The 20,780-nt window shown below is 36.7% G+C and overlaps 3 protein-coding genes and 1 long non-coding RNA gene across 11 annotated transcripts; 2 read left to right on the forward strand and 2 right to left on the reverse strand.

The window, feature by feature from the left end:
• The first annotated feature begins 116 nt into the window (after positions 1–116).
• LOC143900649 (uncharacterized) lies at positions 117–10,067 on the forward strand. Its single transcript, XM_077412249.1, has 8 exons — positions 117–260; positions 1,225–1,397; positions 1,469–1,878; positions 2,462–3,071; positions 6,738–6,762; positions 6,859–7,031; positions 7,103–7,512; positions 7,792–10,067. Exons 1-8 carry the CDS (start codon positions 198–200, stop codon positions 10,008–10,010), a joined length of 4,083 nt encoding a protein of 1,360 aa, XP_077268375.1. The 5' UTR covers positions 117–197; the 3' UTR covers positions 10,011–10,067.
• On the reverse strand, positions 3,634–5,855 carry LOC143900389 (uncharacterized). Of its 4 annotated transcripts, none has more exons than XR_013257772.1 (5): positions 5,520–5,855; positions 5,186–5,439; positions 4,967–5,063; positions 4,630–4,897; positions 3,634–4,540 (listed from the first exon to the last, which is right to left on the reverse strand). It is a non-coding gene; the product is annotated as an uncharacterized LOC143900389 (long non-coding RNA). The 4 variants fall into 4 exon arrangements; XR_013257770.1 differs by having other exon boundaries at positions 5,146–5,439; XR_013257773.1 differs by having other exon boundaries at positions 3,634–4,559; positions 5,146–5,439.
• Positions 10,068–11,581: 1,514 nt separating the features above from the next.
• On the forward strand, positions 11,582–17,311 carry LOC143900387 (putative acetylcholine receptor chaperone). 2 transcript variants are annotated; one of them, XM_077411658.1, is made up of 4 exons: positions 11,582–12,042; positions 15,307–15,478; positions 15,850–15,956; positions 16,027–17,311. In XM_077411658.1, exons 1-4 carry the CDS (start codon positions 11,932–11,934, stop codon positions 16,138–16,140), a joined length of 504 nt encoding a protein of 167 aa, XP_077267784.1. In that variant the 5' UTR covers positions 11,582–11,931; the 3' UTR covers positions 16,141–17,311. The 2 variants fall into 2 exon arrangements, with proteins under 2 accessions (XP_077267784.1, XP_077267785.1); XM_077411659.1 differs by having other exon boundaries at positions 15,307–15,445.
• On the reverse strand, positions 12,104–20,107 carry Vta1 (vesicle trafficking 1). Of its 4 annotated transcripts, none has more exons than XM_077411649.1 (5): positions 19,715–20,106; positions 18,927–19,367; positions 18,718–18,864; positions 18,443–18,610; positions 12,104–12,654 (listed from the first exon to the last, which is right to left on the reverse strand). In XM_077411649.1, the coding sequence occupies exons 1-4, from the start codon at positions 19,827–19,829 to the stop codon at positions 18,459–18,461; spliced, it is 855 nt and encodes a 284-aa protein (XP_077267775.1). In that variant the 5' UTR covers positions 19,830–20,106; the 3' UTR covers positions 12,104–12,654; positions 18,443–18,458. The 4 variants fall into 4 exon arrangements, with proteins under 4 accessions (XP_077267775.1, XP_077267774.1, XP_077267772.1 ...); XM_077411648.1 differs by lacking the exon at positions 12,104–12,654 and adding an exon at positions 14,283–16,222; XM_077411646.1 differs by lacking the exon at positions 12,104–12,654 and adding an exon at positions 18,102–18,223 and having other exon boundaries at positions 19,715–20,105.
• Between the last annotated feature and the right edge of the window lie 673 nt (positions 20,108–20,780).

The raw sequence follows: 20,780 nt of genomic DNA on the forward strand, positions 1-20,780 counted from the left end.
GGATGAGAAAAATAGCCTGCACGTGGTGGCGCGGTGCAGCGAGTGTCGTTCGTGCTCCGTGAAAAAAGTGCAATATAACTGGAAACAGCTGTGTGGTCCTGTGGCCACACTCACAGCTGCAATCCTTGTGATAGTTTCAGCGATGGCACGCGGGGGTGGTGTTACGACCGTCTGGTTATGATAAATAATCGCGGAAAATGGAGGATGACGTCGATATTTATGCGGATTTACCGAGTCTCGATTTGATACCCGTGAAAAATGTGAGAGTCACCGACGAAAGTTCTATTTCTGGTTAGCGTGACTTTGTCGTTGCGCGACCTTGCATACGAAGATAAATAGCCTTTGTGTGATTTTAGAAGAATATGGAATATATAAAGGATACGAAGTATTATAGGCTAGTTCGTGCTTGTATTGTTAAAGAATGCAAATGTGCTCCCAATTTTAGTTCGATAAGTCACATAAACCTGCACGAATGCCGATATAACCTATAAAGAGTGTTTCCCGCGCGCGCTATAAAATTGTAATCGCGTGTTCTGTCACACTTTGGAATTATATTTCTCGATTGTGCGAATTGTTCTCGATATTCCTGTTAAAATCTATCGTATTTGTTAAATGCGCATTGTTTAATTACATGAGAAATATTTTTATCATTTTGTTGGTTTGTTTGCTATCATTGTTTCGTGGAATATGCATTTTTAAATAGTTTTTCTTGTTTGTTATTATAAACTACATAAAATATGAAAGTTTAAGTACAATAAGATATACTTAAGAATTCCTTATTTAAACTCGTAGAATTATTGTTTATATCAAATTTAAGATTATCTTTAATGTACATAAATATTATAATGCTATTCCGAACGCAGCCTTAGTTAACTAACATCTGTAGTTTACGTCACGTACACTATAGCATTTTAGTTAACTAAGGCTGCGTTCGGAATAGCACGTATATACGTAACTGTATGTATGTATGTATGTATGTAGATATATTGTGTATCCCCGTAGGGTTTACAAGGCGTTTTTTATGAGGAATATATACGTAACTGTATGCTCTACAAATTATTTCGTTCAAATGAGTAAAAATTAGATACTTCAATTTAATCTAGTCAGTTGTGTATGCAACAACAATTTATAAGAAAGAAGTTTTTACTTACTACCAAGTTACGTATATGCCACTGATGTAAAATCTATGAAATAATAAGTTGATGCTTTTAAATTGTTGTCAAGGACCAAGATTGTAACTGCAAGGAATTGAAGAAAGAGCTTGATTCACTCGCGAGCAAATTGGAAAATATGCAGAAGATTAAGACAAATTTGGAGAAGAATCTGTCTTCCTTGCTCAAAACTGCGAAAGCGGAAATTTCACGGAAGGATAAGATGATAAATGACCTCAGGAAACAGTACGAATTTTATAAACCGTACTTAATATCGACAAAGGTTTCTGTTTCTAACGTTATCAAAATGTTTACAGGTTGGACGATGTAACTTTTAGACGGAGCAACAGGAGTGAAGCTTCAGGTTCTTCTACTCATAGATTGCCGCGTCAACATAGTGCGAAGTATGAAAATGTTCCCTGGACGCATTCACAAGAAAGTGAAACTGAATCGCATGAAATTCAATTCCATCACGACGACTATAAAAGTAGGAAGCCACAGACTGATGTTAACCGGATACCTACATTGTTTGGGGAAAGATTACAAAAAAGACTTATGGAGAATGAAGAGGAGGAGAAAAAGCAAAAGGCAATGTTAAAGCTTGTCGTGGAAGTTAAATCAGCAGATATTCCTGAAAACAACGTTGTGGAAAACGATAAGGAGATTGGATCTCAATTCGGTACAAACGACAACAATGAATCTAATATCGAACGATGTTCTAATTCAGGTAGCGTAAACTTTACTTTTTGTGCGATTATATACATATATCGTGTAAGCTTGTATAGAATTATAAAACAGTTTTTTAATTGTTATATAGCTTTTTATCTAACGTTAAAAAATTTATACCTTTATATTAAAATATATATCTTACTTGATAAATATCTATTTGTTACTATTTATCTCTGTCTGTATCTAGAGGACGAGCGTGGCCTAGTAGACAGCGCACTGGTCTATTGAGCCAAAGGTCCCGGGTTCGATTCCCGGTAGAGCTAGAAAATTTTCTTCGCTCGTTCTCCTCTCGAAAGGCAATGGCAAACCACCGAGAGTATGTCTTGCCACGAAAACTTCTCTAAAAAATTGTTGCCGTTCGAAATCGGCGTTAAACTGTAGGTTCCATATACAATGTGTATAATCCACGTGCGCAACACATGTATATGAAGAGAAGTCACCACGCTCGGACACGAGTAATAGGACTTGAGAGAGAGAGAGAGTATCTAGAAGAAAGTATGAAAATTTTAGAATTCATACTTAGACATTAAGTAAAACACGAGTAATAGACTCGTTAGTTTGAAATTACTATCTTGTTGCAGAACCCCCCGACAGAGAACCGTACAAAAAGAAAAGGACGAATGAAGAGGATGATACGCGCAGACATAAGCGTTTAAAAATGGAAAATAATGAAGATAAAACTACGACCGAAGATACCGATCACAATTACCTTACACGGTATGCTGTAACAGACAATTCTGCGCAATACGAGAACAAAGATGGTCCCGTAAAATTCGAAAATCGGCCGAATGCAGGACATTCTTTTAAAAAGGAAGAAATTTCATTTTATACTGGACGTAGAGCCTCTTCCGAGTATCGAGACACGAAACAGGATCGAAATTGTACAAATGGATGGAGAAGTTACTCGAAAAATAATTCAACAAAGGATCACGACAGTTCCAATGTCAAGAACGATCTTGTTGATGGTTTAAGAAATTCTCGGACGTCAAATTATGTTTCAGAAAGATTTAATATTGGTTATAAGAAGAATGAGTATAGTCACAGACATAGTCCGCCTAGAAGAAGAAGCTACTCTAGAAGCAGGAGCGATTATGAGAGTTCGAGTAGTCATCGTTTACGTGAAAGATCTAGTAGGACATATAGAGAAAAGAAGTATGATGATTATATATCACGAGGATTGAAAATTTATAGGTGCTAATATCCAAAACACACCCGCCAGTCAATGTTAGGACTCCATCAATGTTGGTACATAAGATGTATTTTTTTTGTTGCTTATACGTGATGTTTTCACGCTTAAAATCAATCAATGATTTTTTATTTTATAACTGAACATGACTCCCAATTCTTGTTTTTGTTTTCATCATCTCTTCTAAAGATTTCTTTTAGCGTCAAAGAAATTAGTATCTAGGATATGCTAAATACTTTTCTGATAATGTACATATACCTTCTGAGTACAGTAATGACATATGTGTCATCTTGAACAGCTCTGATGATGAGTCAGAATGTATAAAATGACATCATTAGGTCAGAACTGTTTCCGGCGGGGGTTTGAGGATCTAAAACTATTTCTTCTTTAATGCTAACATCATTATCTACAAAATTATATATAATTGATGACCGGGCCCGGATTAGCTCCAAATGGATAAAGTTCTTTCCACATGAAATATTCGAGAATGTTTGACACAAATGTGAAAATAAATATATAAATACTTTGTAATTTTACGTTTACAATGTATTTGATTTCTGTGTTTACGTAATGATTTTTGCAATTATTGTAATAAATACATATAAAAATAAAGAAGTCCTAATAGTAAAAATAGTGAGGTCAGAATGTTGCATCAAATAAAAATGTAAAATTGTATTATCCAAAAATATGTTTTAACTTTACATGAATAACTTAAAAAGTACTTCAAAGTAAAGATTACTGTAAACAATAAAAAAAATTAAATAATCAATTATAAAGATGTGAAAAGTATTTGATTATATTTGTTATCTCTCTATATTACATTTTACCTTCTCAACAGTACTGTCCGTTTTTTGTTCTTTTTCGCTATTCGGGTCACGTGAATCTCTCAATGAACAAAATAATGGCTCTTATATTTCGCTAGTTCATTTTTCTCATTCTCCTCATCCGCCATAGAATACAACATAATCATGATTTTACGATATATTTTTTTTCCTATGCACTGGGAACGCCTGGAGATGGTCCCATGGCTATTTCGTAAATCTGAAATGACCCGAGCAGCTTTCAACAGATCTATGCAGTACCTCAGCGCGTCGGTCAACTCTTGCTTTCTCTCCTCCATTTCGAATGGGTCGAAGGGCAAGCAGTTATTCTCGACTCTGAGATTGTCAAGATTGTCAGAACAAATATCATTGTTCTGTACAGCAATAAATTCCATTGGTTCCATCTTCACTCGTGCGATCAAGGAAACTTGAATTTAAAGCGTAGTCCTTCCCTCTAAAGTTTTATCCTTCTTTTTTTATTCCTCTTGTATCTGATATCTCTAATCTGGGGCTGGCAGTTGCTTGTAAATGTAGTGTAATCATATATTGTATAAAGTATAGTCGTTTTTTACTATAGAACAAAACTGTGCTTTTCTTCAGTCACTTGTTTTTCTCTTCCTAAACTTCGCATCGTAATTACCAATCTCGTCGATCTGTTTTCAAAAGAGTTTTCTATAGCGAAATATGAGGTGACATATATAACGTATATTATTAAAAAACAAGGATACATAGTTATAGTTACCGTAATGTGAAGAAATGCGATCGAGCATTACGTATTATAAGTTGACTTTAGGAGCACAATAGTCAATTGTTTTTCTTCTTTTTTCTATTGTTGATTTCCAATTTCCATATCATTCCATCCCTACCGGAACGATCAAGTATACGTCAGTTTGTCGGCCTTATTTTTTTTACGAAGTTATCTAACGTGCCGTGAACCGAGTTGCTTCTCGGTCTGAAGGGGGGTTTTTTCAGTTACATTCCTCGGATGAGGAAATAAGGTGCCTTGTACCCTAAGGTAATTAGAACAAGCAATGTAGACCTAGTCATTCATTCATTCACACTACCACCGTGATACACACGTTCATAATCTTTTTGATCCTTTTTACGAATCTTAAACCTTGCAGATTGTGAATCCTTTCCGATTCCCAATCGTGCAGATCATTAATCCATAAGAATCTTAATCGGAAAAAACTTTTCAACAAAGCATATATGGGACGAATACTACGTTTACGCGAGCGTTACTTCTGTAGTAACTTACGATAATTCCTTCGCGTAAACGGGATTTTGTAGCAACTTACGATAAATTATTCCGCGTAAATGGGTGAATTATCATAAGTTACTACAGAAGTAACGCTCGCGTAAACGTAGTAGAAGGCCGGGTCGGATTCGAACCACGGACCTCGGTGTTACTAATCATTCGCGTAGGCACTGAGCCACGCGTCATCCCTTCTCGGTCTGAATTTTAACATTGGGTTAGGTTTTAAATTCCAGCGAATCGACACATGCGCCGATTTCGTTCCCGCGCTATAAAGACTGGCATACGTGAAGATATCTAAATACAAAAAGGCAAATGTACAATATTTAAATTGCAAAAATCGACCTGCATTTACAAACAAATTATTATTTACAAACCTCTAAAGTGATGAAAAATGTGCCCGGTAAGACGCGAGGGAGAATTCACACTTTCGTTCGTGTTTCGCACCATTTCGCACTGCGCATAGCCACGTGGGGATGTGGCAAACGTGTGGTAGCGGAGAAAACCTCCAGTTTATAAAAGATCCGAAGTGCAGAGGCATTGAAATCATCCCACGAGTATAATTCAAGTAATTGAAAGGAGAAACGGGATGAGAAAAATAGCCTGCACGTGGTGGCGCGGTGCAGCGAGTGTCGTTCGTGCTCCGTGAAAAAAGTGCAATATAACTGGAAACAGCTGTCTGGTCCTGTGGGCCCTGTGGCCAACACTCACAGCTGCAAATGCTGCAATCCTTGTGATATTTTCAGCTATGGCACGCGGGGGTGGTGTTACGACCGTCTGGTTATGATAGATAATCGCGGAAAATGGAGGATGACGTCGATATTTATGCGGATTTACCGTGTCTCGATTTGATACCCGTGAAAAATGTGAGAGTCACCGACGAAAGTTCTATTTCTGGTTAGCGTGACTTTAGAAGATAAATAGCCTTTGTGTGATTTTAGAAGAATATGGAATATATAAAGGATACGAAGTATTATAGGCTAGTTCGTGCTTGTATTGTTAAAGAATGCAAATGTGCTCCCAATTTTAGTTCGATAAGTCAAATAAACCTGCACGAATGCCGATATAACCTATAAAGAGTGTTTCCCGCGCGCGCTATAAAATTGTAATCGCGTGTTCTGTCACACTTTGGAATTATATTTCTCGATTGTGCGAATTGTTCTCGATATTCCTGTTAAAATCTATCGTATTTGTTAAATGCGCATTGTTTAATTACATGAGAAATATTTTTATCATTTTGTTGGTTTGTTTGCTATCATTGTTTCGTGGAATATGCATTTTTAAATAGTTTTTCTTGTTTGTTATTATAAACTACATAAAATACGAAAGTTTAAGTACAATAAGATATACTTAAGAATTCCTTTAAACTCGTAGAATTATATTGTATATCAAATTTAAGATTATCTTTAATGTACATAAATATTATAGTGCTATTCCGAACGCAACCTTAGTTGACTAAAATCTGTAGTTTACGTCACGTATAGCATTTTAGTTAACTAAGGCTGCGTTCGGAATAGCACCTATATACGTAACTGTATGCTCTACAAATTATTTCGTTCAAATGAGTAAAAATTAGATACTTCAATTTAATCTAGTCAGTTGTGTATGCAACAACAATTTGTAAGAAAGAAGTTTTTACTTACTAACAAGTTACGTATATGCCACTGATGTAAAATCTATGAAATAATAAGTTGATGCTTTTAAATTGTTATCCAGGACCAAGATTGTAACTGCAAGGAATTGAAGAAAGAGCTTGATTCACTCTCGAGCAAATTGGAAAATATGCAGAAGATTAAGACAAATTTGGAGAAGAATCTGTCTTCCTTGCTCAAAACTGCGAAAGCTGAAATTTCACGGAAGGATAAAATGATAAATGACCTCAGGAAACAGTACGAATTTTATAAACCGTACTTAATATCGACAAAGGTTTCTGTTTCTAACGTTATCAAAATGTTTACAGGTTGGACGATGTAACCTTTAGACGGAGCAACAGGCGTGAAGCTTCAGGTTCTTCTACTCATAGATTGCCGCGTCAACATAGTGCGAAGTATGAAAATGTTCCCTGGACGCATTCACAAGAAAATGAAACTGAATCGCATGAAATTCAATTCCATCACGACGACTATAAAAGTAGGAAGCCACAGACTGATGTTAACCGGATACCTACATTGTTTGGGGAAAGATTACAAAAAAGACTTATGGAGAATGAAGAGGAGGAGAAAAAGCAAAAGGCAATGTTAAAGGTTGTCGTGGAAGTTAAATCAGCAGATATTCCTGAAAACAACGTTGTGGAAAACGATAAGGAGATTGGATCTCAATTCGGTACAAACGACAACAATGAATCTAATATCGAACGATGTTCTAATTCAGGTAGCGTACTTTACTTTTTGTGCGATTATATACATATATCGTGTAAGCTTGTATAGAATTATAGAACAGTTTTTTAATTGTTATATAACTTTTTATCTAACGTTAAAAAATTTATACCTTTATATTAAAATATATATCATACTTGATAAATATCTATTTGTTACTATTTATCTCTGTCTGTATCTAGAAGAAAGTATGAAAATTTTAGAATTCATACTTAGACATTAAGTAAAACACGAGTAATAGACTCGTTAGTTTGAAATTACTATCTTGTTGCAGAACCCCCCGACAGAGAATCGTACAAAAAGAAAAGGACGAATGAAGAGGATGATACGCGCGGACATAAGCGTTTAAAAATGGAAAATAATGAAGATAAAACTACGACCGAAGAAACCGATCGCAATTACCTTACACGGTATGCTGTAACAGACAATTCTGCGCAATACGAGAACAAAGATGGTCCCGTAAAATTCGAAAATCGGCCGAATGCAGAACATTCTTTTAAAAAGGAAGAAGTTTCATTTTATACTGGACGTAGAGCCTCTTCCGAGTATCGAGACACGAAACAGGATCGAAATTGTACAAATGGATGGAGAAGTTACTCGAAAAATAATTCAACAAAGGATCACGACAGTTCCAATGTCAAGAACGATCTTGTTGATGGTTTAAGAAATTCTCGGACGTCAAATTATGTTTCAGAAAGAATTAATAATGGTTATAAGAAGAATGAGTATAGTCACAGACATAGTCCGCCTAGAAGAAGAAGCTACTCTAGAAGCAGGAGCGATTATGAGAGTTCGAGTAGTAATCGTTTACGATCCAGTAGGACATATAGAGAAAAGAAGTATGATGATTATATATACGATAGCCGATACAAAAACGAGAGATTGAAGAAAAACCGCGAGAGCGAGGAAAGTGACGGGAAAACGAGATATAGGCGTGGAGAACGTGACGTTCTACGGGATAGATCCAGATACTTGAGTGACGTTGAAGACAGAGAAAGTAGTAGCTCGTATAAGAATAAGAAGTACGAAAATCACAGAATAAAAAAGGAAACAGAAAATGTTTTAAATGATAAAAAATTACACGAAAGTAATAAAGCTGCAGCAGAAACTAATTCCCGAAAGTCTTCTAGTCGAACAAATAGTGCTGGGAAAAATATTGAACACAAAGAGAAAAACGAATCAAAGATCAAATCTAAAAATTCGATAGAAAACACATCCGTATGTGTCGCAATGAAAGATTTGGAAGAAGGCGAAATTTTAGACAGTCCTGAGAATAAAAATAATTCTATAAAAATATCTGATGAAAATAATGTAAAGAGCGTTTCAGTTGAAGATAAAAATGAAGATATTTCTGTAAATGTATTCATAGATGATAAATCGATACGATTTAAAAATGATGTAAATAGTACGGAAGTGGCGGATATTAGTACAAAAAAAATTGAAGTAGCGCCATATCTGCAACAAAATTTGTATAATTGTAGAAAAAATGAAGACACATGCAAATCTCATATTAATAAAGATTTAATGGATTCTGTTGCTCAGAATATTGGAGCAATTGAACAAGTGCACGACAGTGATATTGACGATAATGATAAAAATGACGCTGATAAAACATCAAACGATTTTATTACTGACACTATTACTGAAACTGTTGTTACTGAAACTGCCGTTACTGAAACTGCCGTTATCGAAACTGCTGTTGCTGAAATTGCTGTTACAGAAACTGCTATTATAGAAACTGCTGAATCTGCTAAAATCAAAGAGACGACTGCTGATATTGAAAATGTCACTAAAATCAAAGAGTTAGATGATTCTAGTGATCAATTCGAAAGTGCTACTAAAAAGGAGGAAATAGACAATCCCAATATTGAAAGTGTCGTTGAAATCACAGAGGTGAATAATTTTAATATTGATAACAGTATCCATGAAATTGACGGTGACGAATTAAAAACTTCTACCGCTAAATTTGTTACAAAAGTGGAGGCTGTGCTTAATTGTGATATTGAGGATAGAGATAAAAGTCAAGCACCAATCGAAAGCGAAACTTTTCATCAAACGTCAAGTAAGAGCAACGTCGAAACGTGCCTCAACGATCATAATTATGTTCAGAGTCCTTCTATCGATGTCTCGGATCTCGGTGCAACGAAAAAGTCGCCTTTGAAGTCGGAATGTGGTGAAGCTGTTCCGGAAACAACAACAACGTCAAAGGAAACGAAAGCGGAAAAAACAATCAACGTTCAATCGGTTAATAGCGTTAAACGGACAGTGTCGTCTACAGTGAAGAATAAAAAAGACCAGCAGAGCAAAGGGATATTAATTTCGCATCGTCGAAAAGCCGTGATACTGAGCGACAGTAACGCGTCTATGACCGTCCTGATGAACGCGAACGTAGCGAAAACGTCTTCTATCATTAACAATTGTAACGACAACGATTCTACTTTGAAGCCGCGTGCCTGCAAGATATCGCGGGTGACTGCAAAAACATGTAAATAATCATTGTACAGTTCTTACGCTTATAAGGGATGTATTAATAAAGCTGGATTCATAAAAGCGAGAAGTTGAGAACAGAAAAAGTTGGAAAATGTCGTCGTGCAAAATGATATGATATTTTTCAGTTAAGTTTCTTGTCTTAAGCTTTAATCTTTCGTTCACTTTTCTTCAGACGAGACGATGCGTAAGTCAATTTAATTTAGTTAGAGATAAAACAATGACTCTCGAATGGATAAAAGTAAAGCAAATATTTTTTTGGAGCCGAAGACAGGAGTAAAATGTAACGTTATATTCCCTACGGGAAATCATCATTTGTTTTTATCATAAAGTATCTTTTTCTATTTGTTTGCGCTTATCCGAAAATTCGATACATCACACTCTCCTGGGTCGTCGCATAATAAAATGACTTCGACCAAGCTTCGCGATTAACTCAGATTAATTTTATCCATATTGATAGAATGAATTCTAGCTTGTCTTTGCACATGCCGCAATAAAATACTTTAATTTATTATCTATTCATATTTGCGCTTCTCCTCTGTATCTATTTTCGGATCAGCCACTTTTCACTATATTGCTTCTTGCTTTTGATTCAGTAACGGTACCTGTCTTACTCTTTGCCTTTTCTACATTCTTGGCACAAGCATGGTATTCTCATAAACTTTTTACCGATATTTCTTAATATTTTATTCAGTTGCTAATTAGGTATTATTTATTCTACGACTCCATACATCTCTGTATATGTATGTATATATTTTGTATATTGGCGCTTATGATCATCTTTGTATTAATGCAAAATCATATATTTATACATACAATTTGTCATTATTAATATTATTTTATTGTTACATTAATTACATTAAAGATATAGGTTTAATAAAAGTTCAAGCAGCATCATTGCTATATTAATATTTACTATATTCACTTTCATGTGTACAACATTTCATCTCTCTTCTACACTTCTCTTCTCCTACAATAAAGTTATTGAGCTATTGTTATTAATGATACGAGCGTTACCCGACAAATTAATCTGTGATTGACACATTGACCGCCGGATAACTCGTAGTTGTGGTGATCTACGGATGGATCTACGGACCAGCTACTCACCGAATCGATTTTTTGAAGGAGAAGATACAATTTTATTCAGTTTGAGATAAGGAATAAATATAGTTAAGAAACATTATTAAGCGATATAAAATGTCGATATTAAATTGGTGTCGGTAGCAAAGTTACCTAATTGACAGTGATAATAGTCAACGTGTCGGGTTAATCGGAGCTCGATCGAAATCGGCCTGGGGGTCGATCATGTACCTTGAAAAAAAAGGTGAAAATGAAAATTACAAAAATAAACAGATTTACTAGATCGTAATTTTCACTTCTCTTCAAGATTCATGATCGACCCCCCGAGCGAGGGGGAGCATATCCAACGGCGATTGGCGCGGAAGAGAAGCGAAGCGAAGCGGCCGCGCGGCGTCGCCGTTATCGATCAAAAAATAGCCGGCGCGACGACGCCGACGACGCCGACGACGCGCGCGTCCGCCGCTGACGTCACCTCGAGGCTCGGGGGTGACGAGTGACGAGAGGGAAGACGGACGTCGTCCGTGCGCCGCGCTCCGGCCTGCTCCGGCCTCAGAGGACATCGGGATGATCCGCGCCATGGACGTCGTCGCCGTCGCTGTCGCCGTCGTCGCCGCGGCCGCTTAAACTCGCCGACGCTCGACGCCGAGCATGTGCCCCTAGACGCGCCCTCGCCGTCGCCGTCGCCGCTGCCGCGCCGGTCCTCCGCGGCCTCCGCCGAGAGCGTGATTCGGGCCGCGCTCAGTCGCGGCCGTCCGCGCCGCGCTCGCTTCCGGCGAACTCCGATCGATCGGCGGCGTTTTTCACAGTTTCCCACGCGAATACACGCGATACCGATATATCTGTCAAGATGGGCTCGATAGTGCTCAAGTCGCTCTCGGTGCTCCTCGGCATATTCTTCGTCTTTGTCGGCACGATGAAACTGACGTCGCACATCAGCAAGGACCTGCACAAGGACCTGGTAAGTTCGCTTCCTCGCGCGACCGACGAATCGATCGCTTCTTTTTGCATGCGCGATTAAATTACATTTAAACGAGACAATATATCCAGCGACTATATACACGTACAGGAACGATGAACGGCGATTTCAGCGACTCGATAAATGACAGAATTTATAGTCAAAATTGACCGTTTATACATATATAGTCATGGTTGAAATTACCATTAGGTTCAGCAATGGCGAACTGACAGGTTTCGAACGAGACGCGAAGCTGATGAAGTTACCGTCCGCTGCGGTTCAATATCCGTCGGAATTAGCAAAACTGATTCAATTTAATGTCGTTACGTTTAACAGGATTAATATCGTTATGTCCGTTACGTTATAACAGCGTTGAGGTCGACGGACGAGAAACGACTAAGTCGCTGAAATTAGTACTGCTTTTATCGCGTTAAGTAGTCCCAATTGTAGTCTTATAATCGCTAAATTAATTCAAAATTAATAATTGGCATATGCAGCGAGCGTCGCGCGCAGACTTTCGCCCGGGGATCAACCAGTTAATCCGATCGATCGAGATTTCTCTTCACCCAATTAGATCCCAATGGTCGTTCGTCGATTTATCCACAAATGCGAGTGCTGCAAAACATAACTCGATTAGCAAATTGTTAACATTGCTGTTAAATAATTTATCTGATTAAAATGTCCATTTCTATTAACGCAGATTAACTTTAATCTCCGGTTTAATTTACCTTTCATCTTTTTCTAATTTTAAGAGTTAGCTAAAGATAGAAAGTAAGTTAAACCGAGATTAAAGATTAAAGTTAATCTACATTGGTAGAAATGGACACGATATATAATTAATAATAAGCGAAACTGGACCAATATGAATCTTACAAATAATCAATTAGAGAAGATGCGATTTCCGATCGGGCTGGGGATCTTGGTAATAATATTTTACATTTCTGTGTGAATGTTGTATACTTTTCTTTTCAACTCAGCAAACTGCGCGCCGATTATTTCTGTAAGGAATTTATTGCGAAAAATATCGCCAAGTCAGATTTCGAGAATCTGGACCTTCCTCTACAATCCCTACAACCCGAATGATTAATAATTAATTAAATAATAAAAAGAAATTATTTGACCGCCTCTAGCAGACTGACAGGCTGGACCCCATTCATTGTCACGTCCGTCATCTGCTTGTCTTATGTAATTTTGCGGACGTCGGTGTCGACGTCGGTGCCAAAGTGGCTAACGCCGCGAGTGCAGGTCCCCCCTCCCCCCCCCCCCGCGTACCACGTCCGGTCTGTCACGACCCGACTTTGTTATGTAATGTAACATTTACGTGGCTCGGAGCTTACCGCCGCTACCCTTGGTTCCGCCGATATAACGCGCGCGCGTTTACGGCGTTTCCCCCTTGTCGGCCGAAGCTCCCGGCGCCCCCCGTTCCCACGGTGCTCGTTTCCGGATTGTTAACGCTCCAGAGATGAAAAAAAAAAAGGAAACTCGACGGCAAATACGAATGACACGGGGTTCGCCTCGTTTATCGGGTTAACGTTTGGGCGCACCAGCCTCTTCCTCGGAAAAGCGCGATTGATCCAACGAACTTTATTAACCGAATTTTTTCTTTTCAAAACAAACGACGTAATTTTACAAAGGGATGAACCACGTTAAAGTCGATCTCAAAGGTGCTGTATAAAGTGATTTTTGGATATGTCTAGGATTGTCTAAGAAAAAGCGGTCGAACTTGGTCTCGCGTGAATCGGAATAAGTAAAATGTATCGGCAATCGCGCATGTGTCACAGACGATATATGAATATTGTAATTAATTTTCTAATTAATTTATTATTAAATTATATTATATTTATCCTTTTTATTCTTCCCGATCTTATATCCAGACGTATACGAAAGTTTACATAAAAGATAAAAGAACACTAAAGCTCTACATTTTATAAGCACAAACTATGCACCGTAAAATGTTAATAAAAATGGAAAGAAAGTTCGTGGAAATTATGAAAACCAGCTCGCATCGCGAGTCTATCACAATGAGGTCAAGGGCGTCGAGGGAGAAAAAAATACAATTTTTTGAAACTTGGTCGATTGTAAGGTGCGACACATACCGTGTCACCCAGCTCGTTATAGACGGTATAAAAATACACGTACGCTCGATAACGTATAGTCGTGTACCGAGTCGTATTAGAATATGTACGCTGCAGGTGTTAAAGATGCCGATACGGCCACGTGGAAACGCACAATGGTCATTAGCGTACTTTTTACCAAATCTGAATTATTTATCGATACAAAATTATTATTTGTAACAAATATAAAGTGTTCTTTCATTGTTAGCCTTTTGTCTTTTTTATCAAAAGCCTCACGTACTGTTACGTATACTTAGTGTTACGGCTTAATATGACATTTTAATTCAGCAAAGCACGGACCGTCGGTGTGTCATTCCGCTATTTCAGTATTCCGACATTGCCCAACGAAAGTGATATTAAGGTAAACATCGGTGCAGATTGCTTGGTCAACCGCCAATAAGCTCGCTAACTCGCTGGCGAATGATATTTATATACTTCGCGTATTAGAACAAGTCAGGCTTTCTTCAAGTCCTCGAATTGTCTGGGGCTGCCAAAACGGGCTCCCGATTATTTCGCCACTATGTAAATACTGTGCATTAAAAACAGAGTTCAGTAACAGTCACTTTAGAGGTGAATAATGAGGCGTATTTCTCATCAAAATTTGAAATAATTCTTTTCTCTGTCGACATTTAATTGTATGCTACACATCGAGTAATTTTTGAAACGTCAAACATCTTTTAGCGTCAAACATCTTAATTCTCGAATCTGTGCTTCAAATGAGAACCCGGGAAAAAATTTTTCCTGTATAAATATATATATAATATGTCTATATATACCCCTATGTTTTCTTTTTCTCGAATTATACTAAAGGTTCACCTAAAATCAAACGAAGAATATACGATTTGTTATTTATTCACTTCCCTTGTTTGCAGCGCGATTGCTTATACTTTTTAACCAACTGCAATTCAAAAGATTACTTTTAATATTTTTCTTAAAGGAACAATTATTTAAATTTTTGACAAGAGATATCGCGACACATGATGTTAAATTCATCTATCAGCGAATATTATATATTCTTTACGCATATAATTCTATATATAGACATATAATTAAGTAAATAAATAAATATAATGAAGTAGTCTCATTTTTTTTATTTTCTATTATTTTCACTGAAGAAGGCTATTAGGATTTTAATGTTTTTTTTTTGTTTCAGAGAAAGGAATATGTCAAATATGCAAAAGTATTCCCGCTCTCGGGAACGCTTGACTTCAAGGTACCCAGCAAGTGGTATCGAAGAGTCGTCGGCTCGCTCGAGATCATCTGCGGCCTCGCCATGGCGATTATTCCAAGTCGTAGGTGCAAAAGACCAACCACCTTCTTTGATCGTAATAGCCTCCTTTCGCAACAACTTGTTCTGCTGAATTATCAGTTTTGCAAATTCTCAATTTTGTAATACCGTATTGCCAATCCCATCAATTCTTGACGTCAGAGATTGTCTTATCATATAGACATTTACTATCACAAACGTTTTGCGGTCTTCGATTGCACTCCCAAGTCCTTAAATAAGTATTAAATGCTAATTTTTATAGAGACTCGTATTCGTTGAATTTCTATTTCCGCAGATTCCGCACACTGACTCTTCTCGCACTTTATTATCCCGCACAAATTCTTAGCTTCAATCGCCGCACCATAGAAATTGCCGTATTCGATAAACGGAGCTGGTCCATTGTAGTAATCACCTGTAAATTGCTTTCAGACAAAGTTAAAAACTTATCGAACACAGTACTGCTTCTCTTGATGCTGATGGCCGTGTATTCTCACTACATGGTAAACGACAAATTCGAGAGGATCGCCCCGGCACTGGTGAGTAGTGATTAATCAACGTTATCGTCATGCGTTTCGCTGTAACTGTAAATTGGGAAATTGGTTCCAGGTATTCTTCTTCATGCTCACGGGGCGACTGGTGATCGACTGGCAGCTCAGGCGAGAAGACGCGCAATCGGTGACGGCGAACGGAGTCGACGATAAAGCTAAGAAGCAAGACTGAGCGGGATTACGGTTGGAAAACGCGTTGTCTGTTTTCACTTCAAACCACTTGATTCCGCGATTTCATTTCTGGAACACTGATTCTGAGGAATATTAGTTTATTTATTTCAAACGTAGACTCTCTTGTTCTCATTCTTTCAAAAATGAAATTTTTATCTCAAAGCACCGTTATTCAATATATCTTTCCGGATTCTTTTTATATATAAAGACTCGATATGCAATACAAAAACTTTGTAATATGTAGGAAGAAAGAAAACGATGATTTGGGATTCTCTGGATTAAATTTGTAATAGTTCGTCCCGCAATATCAGTCCATTGCATTAATGTCGATTGTCGCTGGTCACGATCAAAGAAATTATCTCTCTCTATTTATATAACAGTTAAGACAATGATGCAAAAAGAGACTAAATATCGCTAATAATAAATAAACTATATCAGTGAAATTAATTTTAAAAATAAATAAGTTTGGTCGATTTAGTCTAGTTGATTGGCCGTTTTCTGAACGCACTTTTATCGATAAATGCGCGCATTTATTTCTGAGATGCTATATAGTATATATAACGTGAACTATAGCATCTCAAAAGTAAATATGTGCATTTATCAATAAATGTGCCTTCAAAATACGGGCCTTTGTCTCTTTTAGTCCTTTTTAAAACCGTATAACATAATGGCTATCCACACGCGACAGCTATATAATTAATAATATAAGACATACAGTTGTAATATAAGCAGCTATATAATATAAATATATATAGGAAACTATAATATAATTAGTTAAATTAGAGATGCTCTTATCAAACAGGTAGTCAGGTACAATATAAATAAATGTATAATATATGAAGAACTATGATATATAATCATAAGAGGCTATAATATAAACTAGCTGTAATGTAAACAGAGAAAGAAATTTAATCTGCTACGCGTAATACTAATCGACATTGATGCGACCAATCCTCAATGACACTAGCTTAAGCACGAGGTACTAACTGCCACTTGAATGAATGTGCTCTTATATGTACCGTGCGAGTGTGTGTATGGAACATATAGAAAATGTTTCTTAGTAATTGATACATATGTGCGCACTAGCTTTAAATTTATTTCTTAAAATATCCACGTGCGAATAACGAGTGTGATCGGACAATTTGATAAATAAACCAAAATTGTGAAACTCAGAGACTTTTCTCTAGTTATTATTTGATACTGAATTTGATAGTTGTTTTCATGTCTAATAATATTCTGATTTTGAGCCACGGCAACAATTTATGGAATGCTTTACGTGTTTTAAAAATATTTGAATCGATATATATAACGATTTCGTTATATATAACAGTCATAATATAATTTTTATAAATTGAAACATTTATGTCTCTTGAAAAGATTTCAGTTATTTTTATTAAAAACAATCATATTGGTTTCCTTTCATTTATATGTAATACTGACATAAAAACATGTACATCGTTTAAATGCATCAGAAATATATTTATTTAAACTATTTTTTATATAAACTGTTTCTCTCAATATATAAACGGTTTATGTCTATTGGTTAATAAAAATACAATGGAAATGCTCAAGGTTTTTTTGTCAGAAAAAGATTAATACGCACACATTTTAGTGTATTATCTCATTTAGTATTGTTTATATCGTTTATATAAAAAAAATATATATGAGACGTTAGATGTTCATATCATATGAAATAAAATACAACTAGTTTTGTCGCAAGTTTGTTTATCAATGCCATTATTATTAAATCCTAAAGCTTGTAGAAGCAATTATATGCTATTTAGAAAAAATTACATAAGCCATTTATCTTAAAACAATCTATATCAAGATTTTTCAATTCCAAAATAACTAATTTGTACCATTTGCATGTTTATTTTTCATTATTTATTTAGTAAAATAACAATGATTCCTCGCAAAAATGTCTCATTAATAATAATCTAAAAAATGATGTGGAAAACAAAATAGCGATGCTAAAGCTTTTATTAAAATGAATATTAATACTCTTATAGTTTCAATAAATACAATGAAACTCTATAACTATACATCTTTCATCTTGGACAGCAATAGTTACAATCTGGAAAACACTGCAACAATTTCTATTTTTAAGTGCACCATATGCAGAGGTTGATTTGACTAGCTAATTGTAACCATGCCCCTCTCTTATTCTTCTATTATTCGTACCCAAAAGTTGTGAAATATTAATAAAATATCTTTTACTGGGCATTATGCGCGATACAGGCTTGATGTCTGTTGAATTTGATATTCAACATAATTAATTATAAGTGAGACATTACTGAACGTACTTTCTATCCATTTCATCTAAGCGGATTCCTGACCAGTAGTTAAAAGATGCAGAGCTTTCCGAAGATTCATTACCGAAGTAGCTACATCATCATAATCCAATGCACTGCTTGCCCATTTGATCATTTTTTGAACCTTGCTAATTTGTTCAACCGTCAACTTGGTACCACCTACAAAATTGTATCGTGTTCGAGATAAAATAATTTTACATTATTGTGTTCCCAGACTTATTCATTTTATCTCATTTGTGAATATCAATTTACATCACAGGATTTACCTTCTATTTTATACTTATCATCATCTTTTGAGTCAAACAACTGCATTCTTGTAGTTGGCGGATTTGCAGGAACAGACGGAATGTCTGGCGAAGTATTATCCTTAGGACTTCCAGGACTTCCAGGATTTACACTTGATTCGGGCTCGTCTGATGGTCATAAAATGTTCATTAGAATTTGACAAATTTGAGGATAAACACCCAATATTTACCATCGTTGTCATTCGACGCATTAATAGAAGTACCGTCATCATCTGCTTCTTTCATTGGCCCTGGCACCGGAGTTTCTCCATTTGTGAAACAATTATTGAGATAAGCTGCTTTCCATTGGGCGTACTTCCGATTTTGTCCCGCTTCCACGCTCAATTCTCCAAACAGCGTCAACACGTCGTACAATATCTGAGCGGTATAAAAGCTCTGCAGTACATTCTTGGAGAAATTTCCAGCCCTATCGTTCTTATCGGCATATAAAAAGAGCTTCAGGGCCCAATTTTCTAAATGCGCTTGAGCGGCCACGTCGTTAGTAATAGCTTCGTTGTCGTGCAGTTCTTTCTTCCTTGCTTCCAACCAGTCCATCAACTTCAACAGAAAATTAGTCTCCGCCGATGTCTTGGTGGACAACTTCAATCCAGTTTGAAGAGCGTACAAGCGGCCTGTTTTTTGTACGTAAATTTTAATTAACTCTTTGTCTCTCTTAGGGCCGGTGGTTCCAACCTGTTGGTAAGCTAACTAATAGATCGTATAATGTCTTTGTTTATCCTAAAAGATAATAGATAATAGATAATATGCTTTGTTTATCCTTTACATTAGACAAGGATAGGCATTGGTTTAACTATTGGTTAGCTTGCCAACAGGTTGGAAAAACCGGCCCTTAGAAATAAAAGACGAGGCATGTTAAACTTTTAATTAGAAAATACATTTTTTTTTTTTTCACCGTGTCATTATCGAGATATTTCTACAATCTTTAGAATCATGATTTAAATGTATATTATGTACTTACACCAATAACTGACAACATTATCTCGCTGGTCGTGCTTCGACGCGACAGTTAAATATTTCTGAATAGATTTTAGAGGATTCGGAACTTGCGGCAAATCGGGTCCTGCCAGTGCCATTGGAATAACAAATATCGAAAATTACACCGTTTAGAAATTGTCTTCTCTCGATAGACCGCTTCTCGGATATATCCGACGATATATCTCAATGCACGAAGAATAAATTATTAGCCCGTATATCAGTCGACTTCTTAACAACACTCAAGGGCAAGACGATTTCTTATCGTCAAAATAATTAATCTGTATAATACGTCGACCGCGGTACTACACTTGTCCTTCGAAATACATATTCATATTGCAGTATTTTCATATCAACGGCGCAGTTGACTCAGTTGACTGTATTTTACCAGAGAGAGAGAGAGAAAGAGAGAGAGAGAGAGGCCTGTACACTACCGCCAGTACATCCATTTTTGAAATCGGTACTACGTAGCCACGTTCATTTTCATACACTGCCGATAAAACATCAATACATTTGCATATACCTATATATTTTTTTTATTGCATATATATTATATATTTAACGTATACTACGTTTACACGCGAGCGTTACTTCTGTAGTAATAACTTACGATATATCACTCGTTTACGCGGAGTAAATTATCGTAAGTTACTACAAAATCCCGTTTACGCGAAGGAATTATCGTAGTTATTACAGAAGTAACACTCGCGTATATAAACGTAGTAATATATAAAATAAGTTAATATTTATCGACACACGTAAGATATAAATATTAAACTGATCCTCAACAGTCGAGAATATTTATATCTTACATGTATCGATAAATATTATACGACCGACGACGTCTCACGTCTCACTGCTTGCGCCTTGCGCCGCTTGCGCGCGCCGTTGCCGCCGCACAGTCGGGCGTCGAGCGAGACGTCGAACGTGATTGGCTCGCGAGTCGAGCCCCCGAGTCTGGCCAATCACGTTCGGCCGCTCTCGCGCCGGCGCGGTACTAGGCACCGCGCAAGCGCGCAGTTTAGAGAAGAAAAAAGGATCGTGGCGATGTC

The sequence above is a fragment of the Temnothorax americanus genome, unplaced genomic scaffold (genome assembly GCF_048541705.1).
Source record: "Temnothorax americanus isolate GAGA-0224 unplaced genomic scaffold, ASM4854170v1 Scaffold3, whole genome shotgun sequence".
Taxonomy (NCBI): Eukaryota; Metazoa; Arthropoda; class Insecta; order Hymenoptera; family Formicidae; genus Temnothorax; species Temnothorax americanus.

Excerpts from the sequence above, each read along its gene's own strand:
- LOC143900649 (XM_077412249.1), top strand. The coding sequence starts at position 198 with ATGGAGGATGACGTCGATATTTATGCGGATTTACCGAGTCTCGATTTG. Across the intron at positions 1,398-1,468 it reads ATAAATGACCTCAGGAAACA|GTTGGACGATGTAACTTTTA; the intron begins GTACGAATTTTA and ends AAATGTTTACAG. Across the intron at positions 7,032-7,102 it reads ATAAATGACCTCAGGAAACA|GTTGGACGATGTAACCTTTA; the intron begins GTACGAATTTTA and ends AAATGTTTACAG.
- Vta1 (XM_077411649.1), bottom strand. The coding sequence starts at position 19,829 with ATGGCACTGGCAGGACCCGATTTGCCGCAAGTTCCGAATCCTCTAAAA. Across the intron at positions 18,865-18,926 it reads TGCGTCGAATGACAACGATG|ACGAGCCCGAATCAAGTGTA; the intron begins GTAAATATTGGG and ends TATGACCATCAG. Across the intron at positions 18,611-18,717 it reads TGATAAGTATAAAATAGAAG|GTGGTACCAAGTTGACGGTT; the intron begins GTAAATCCTGTG and ends ACAATTTTGTAG.
- LOC143900387 (XM_077411658.1), top strand. The coding sequence starts at position 11,932 with ATGGGCTCGATAGTGCTCAAGTCGCTCTCGGTGCTCCTCGGCATATTC. Across the intron at positions 15,479-15,849 it reads ACCAACCACCTTCTTTGATC|ACAAAGTTAAAAACTTATCG; the intron begins GTAATAGCCTCC and ends AATTGCTTTCAG. Across the intron at positions 15,957-16,026 it reads AGAGGATCGCCCCGGCACTG|GTATTCTTCTTCATGCTCAC; the intron begins GTGAGTAGTGAT and ends AATTGGTTCCAG.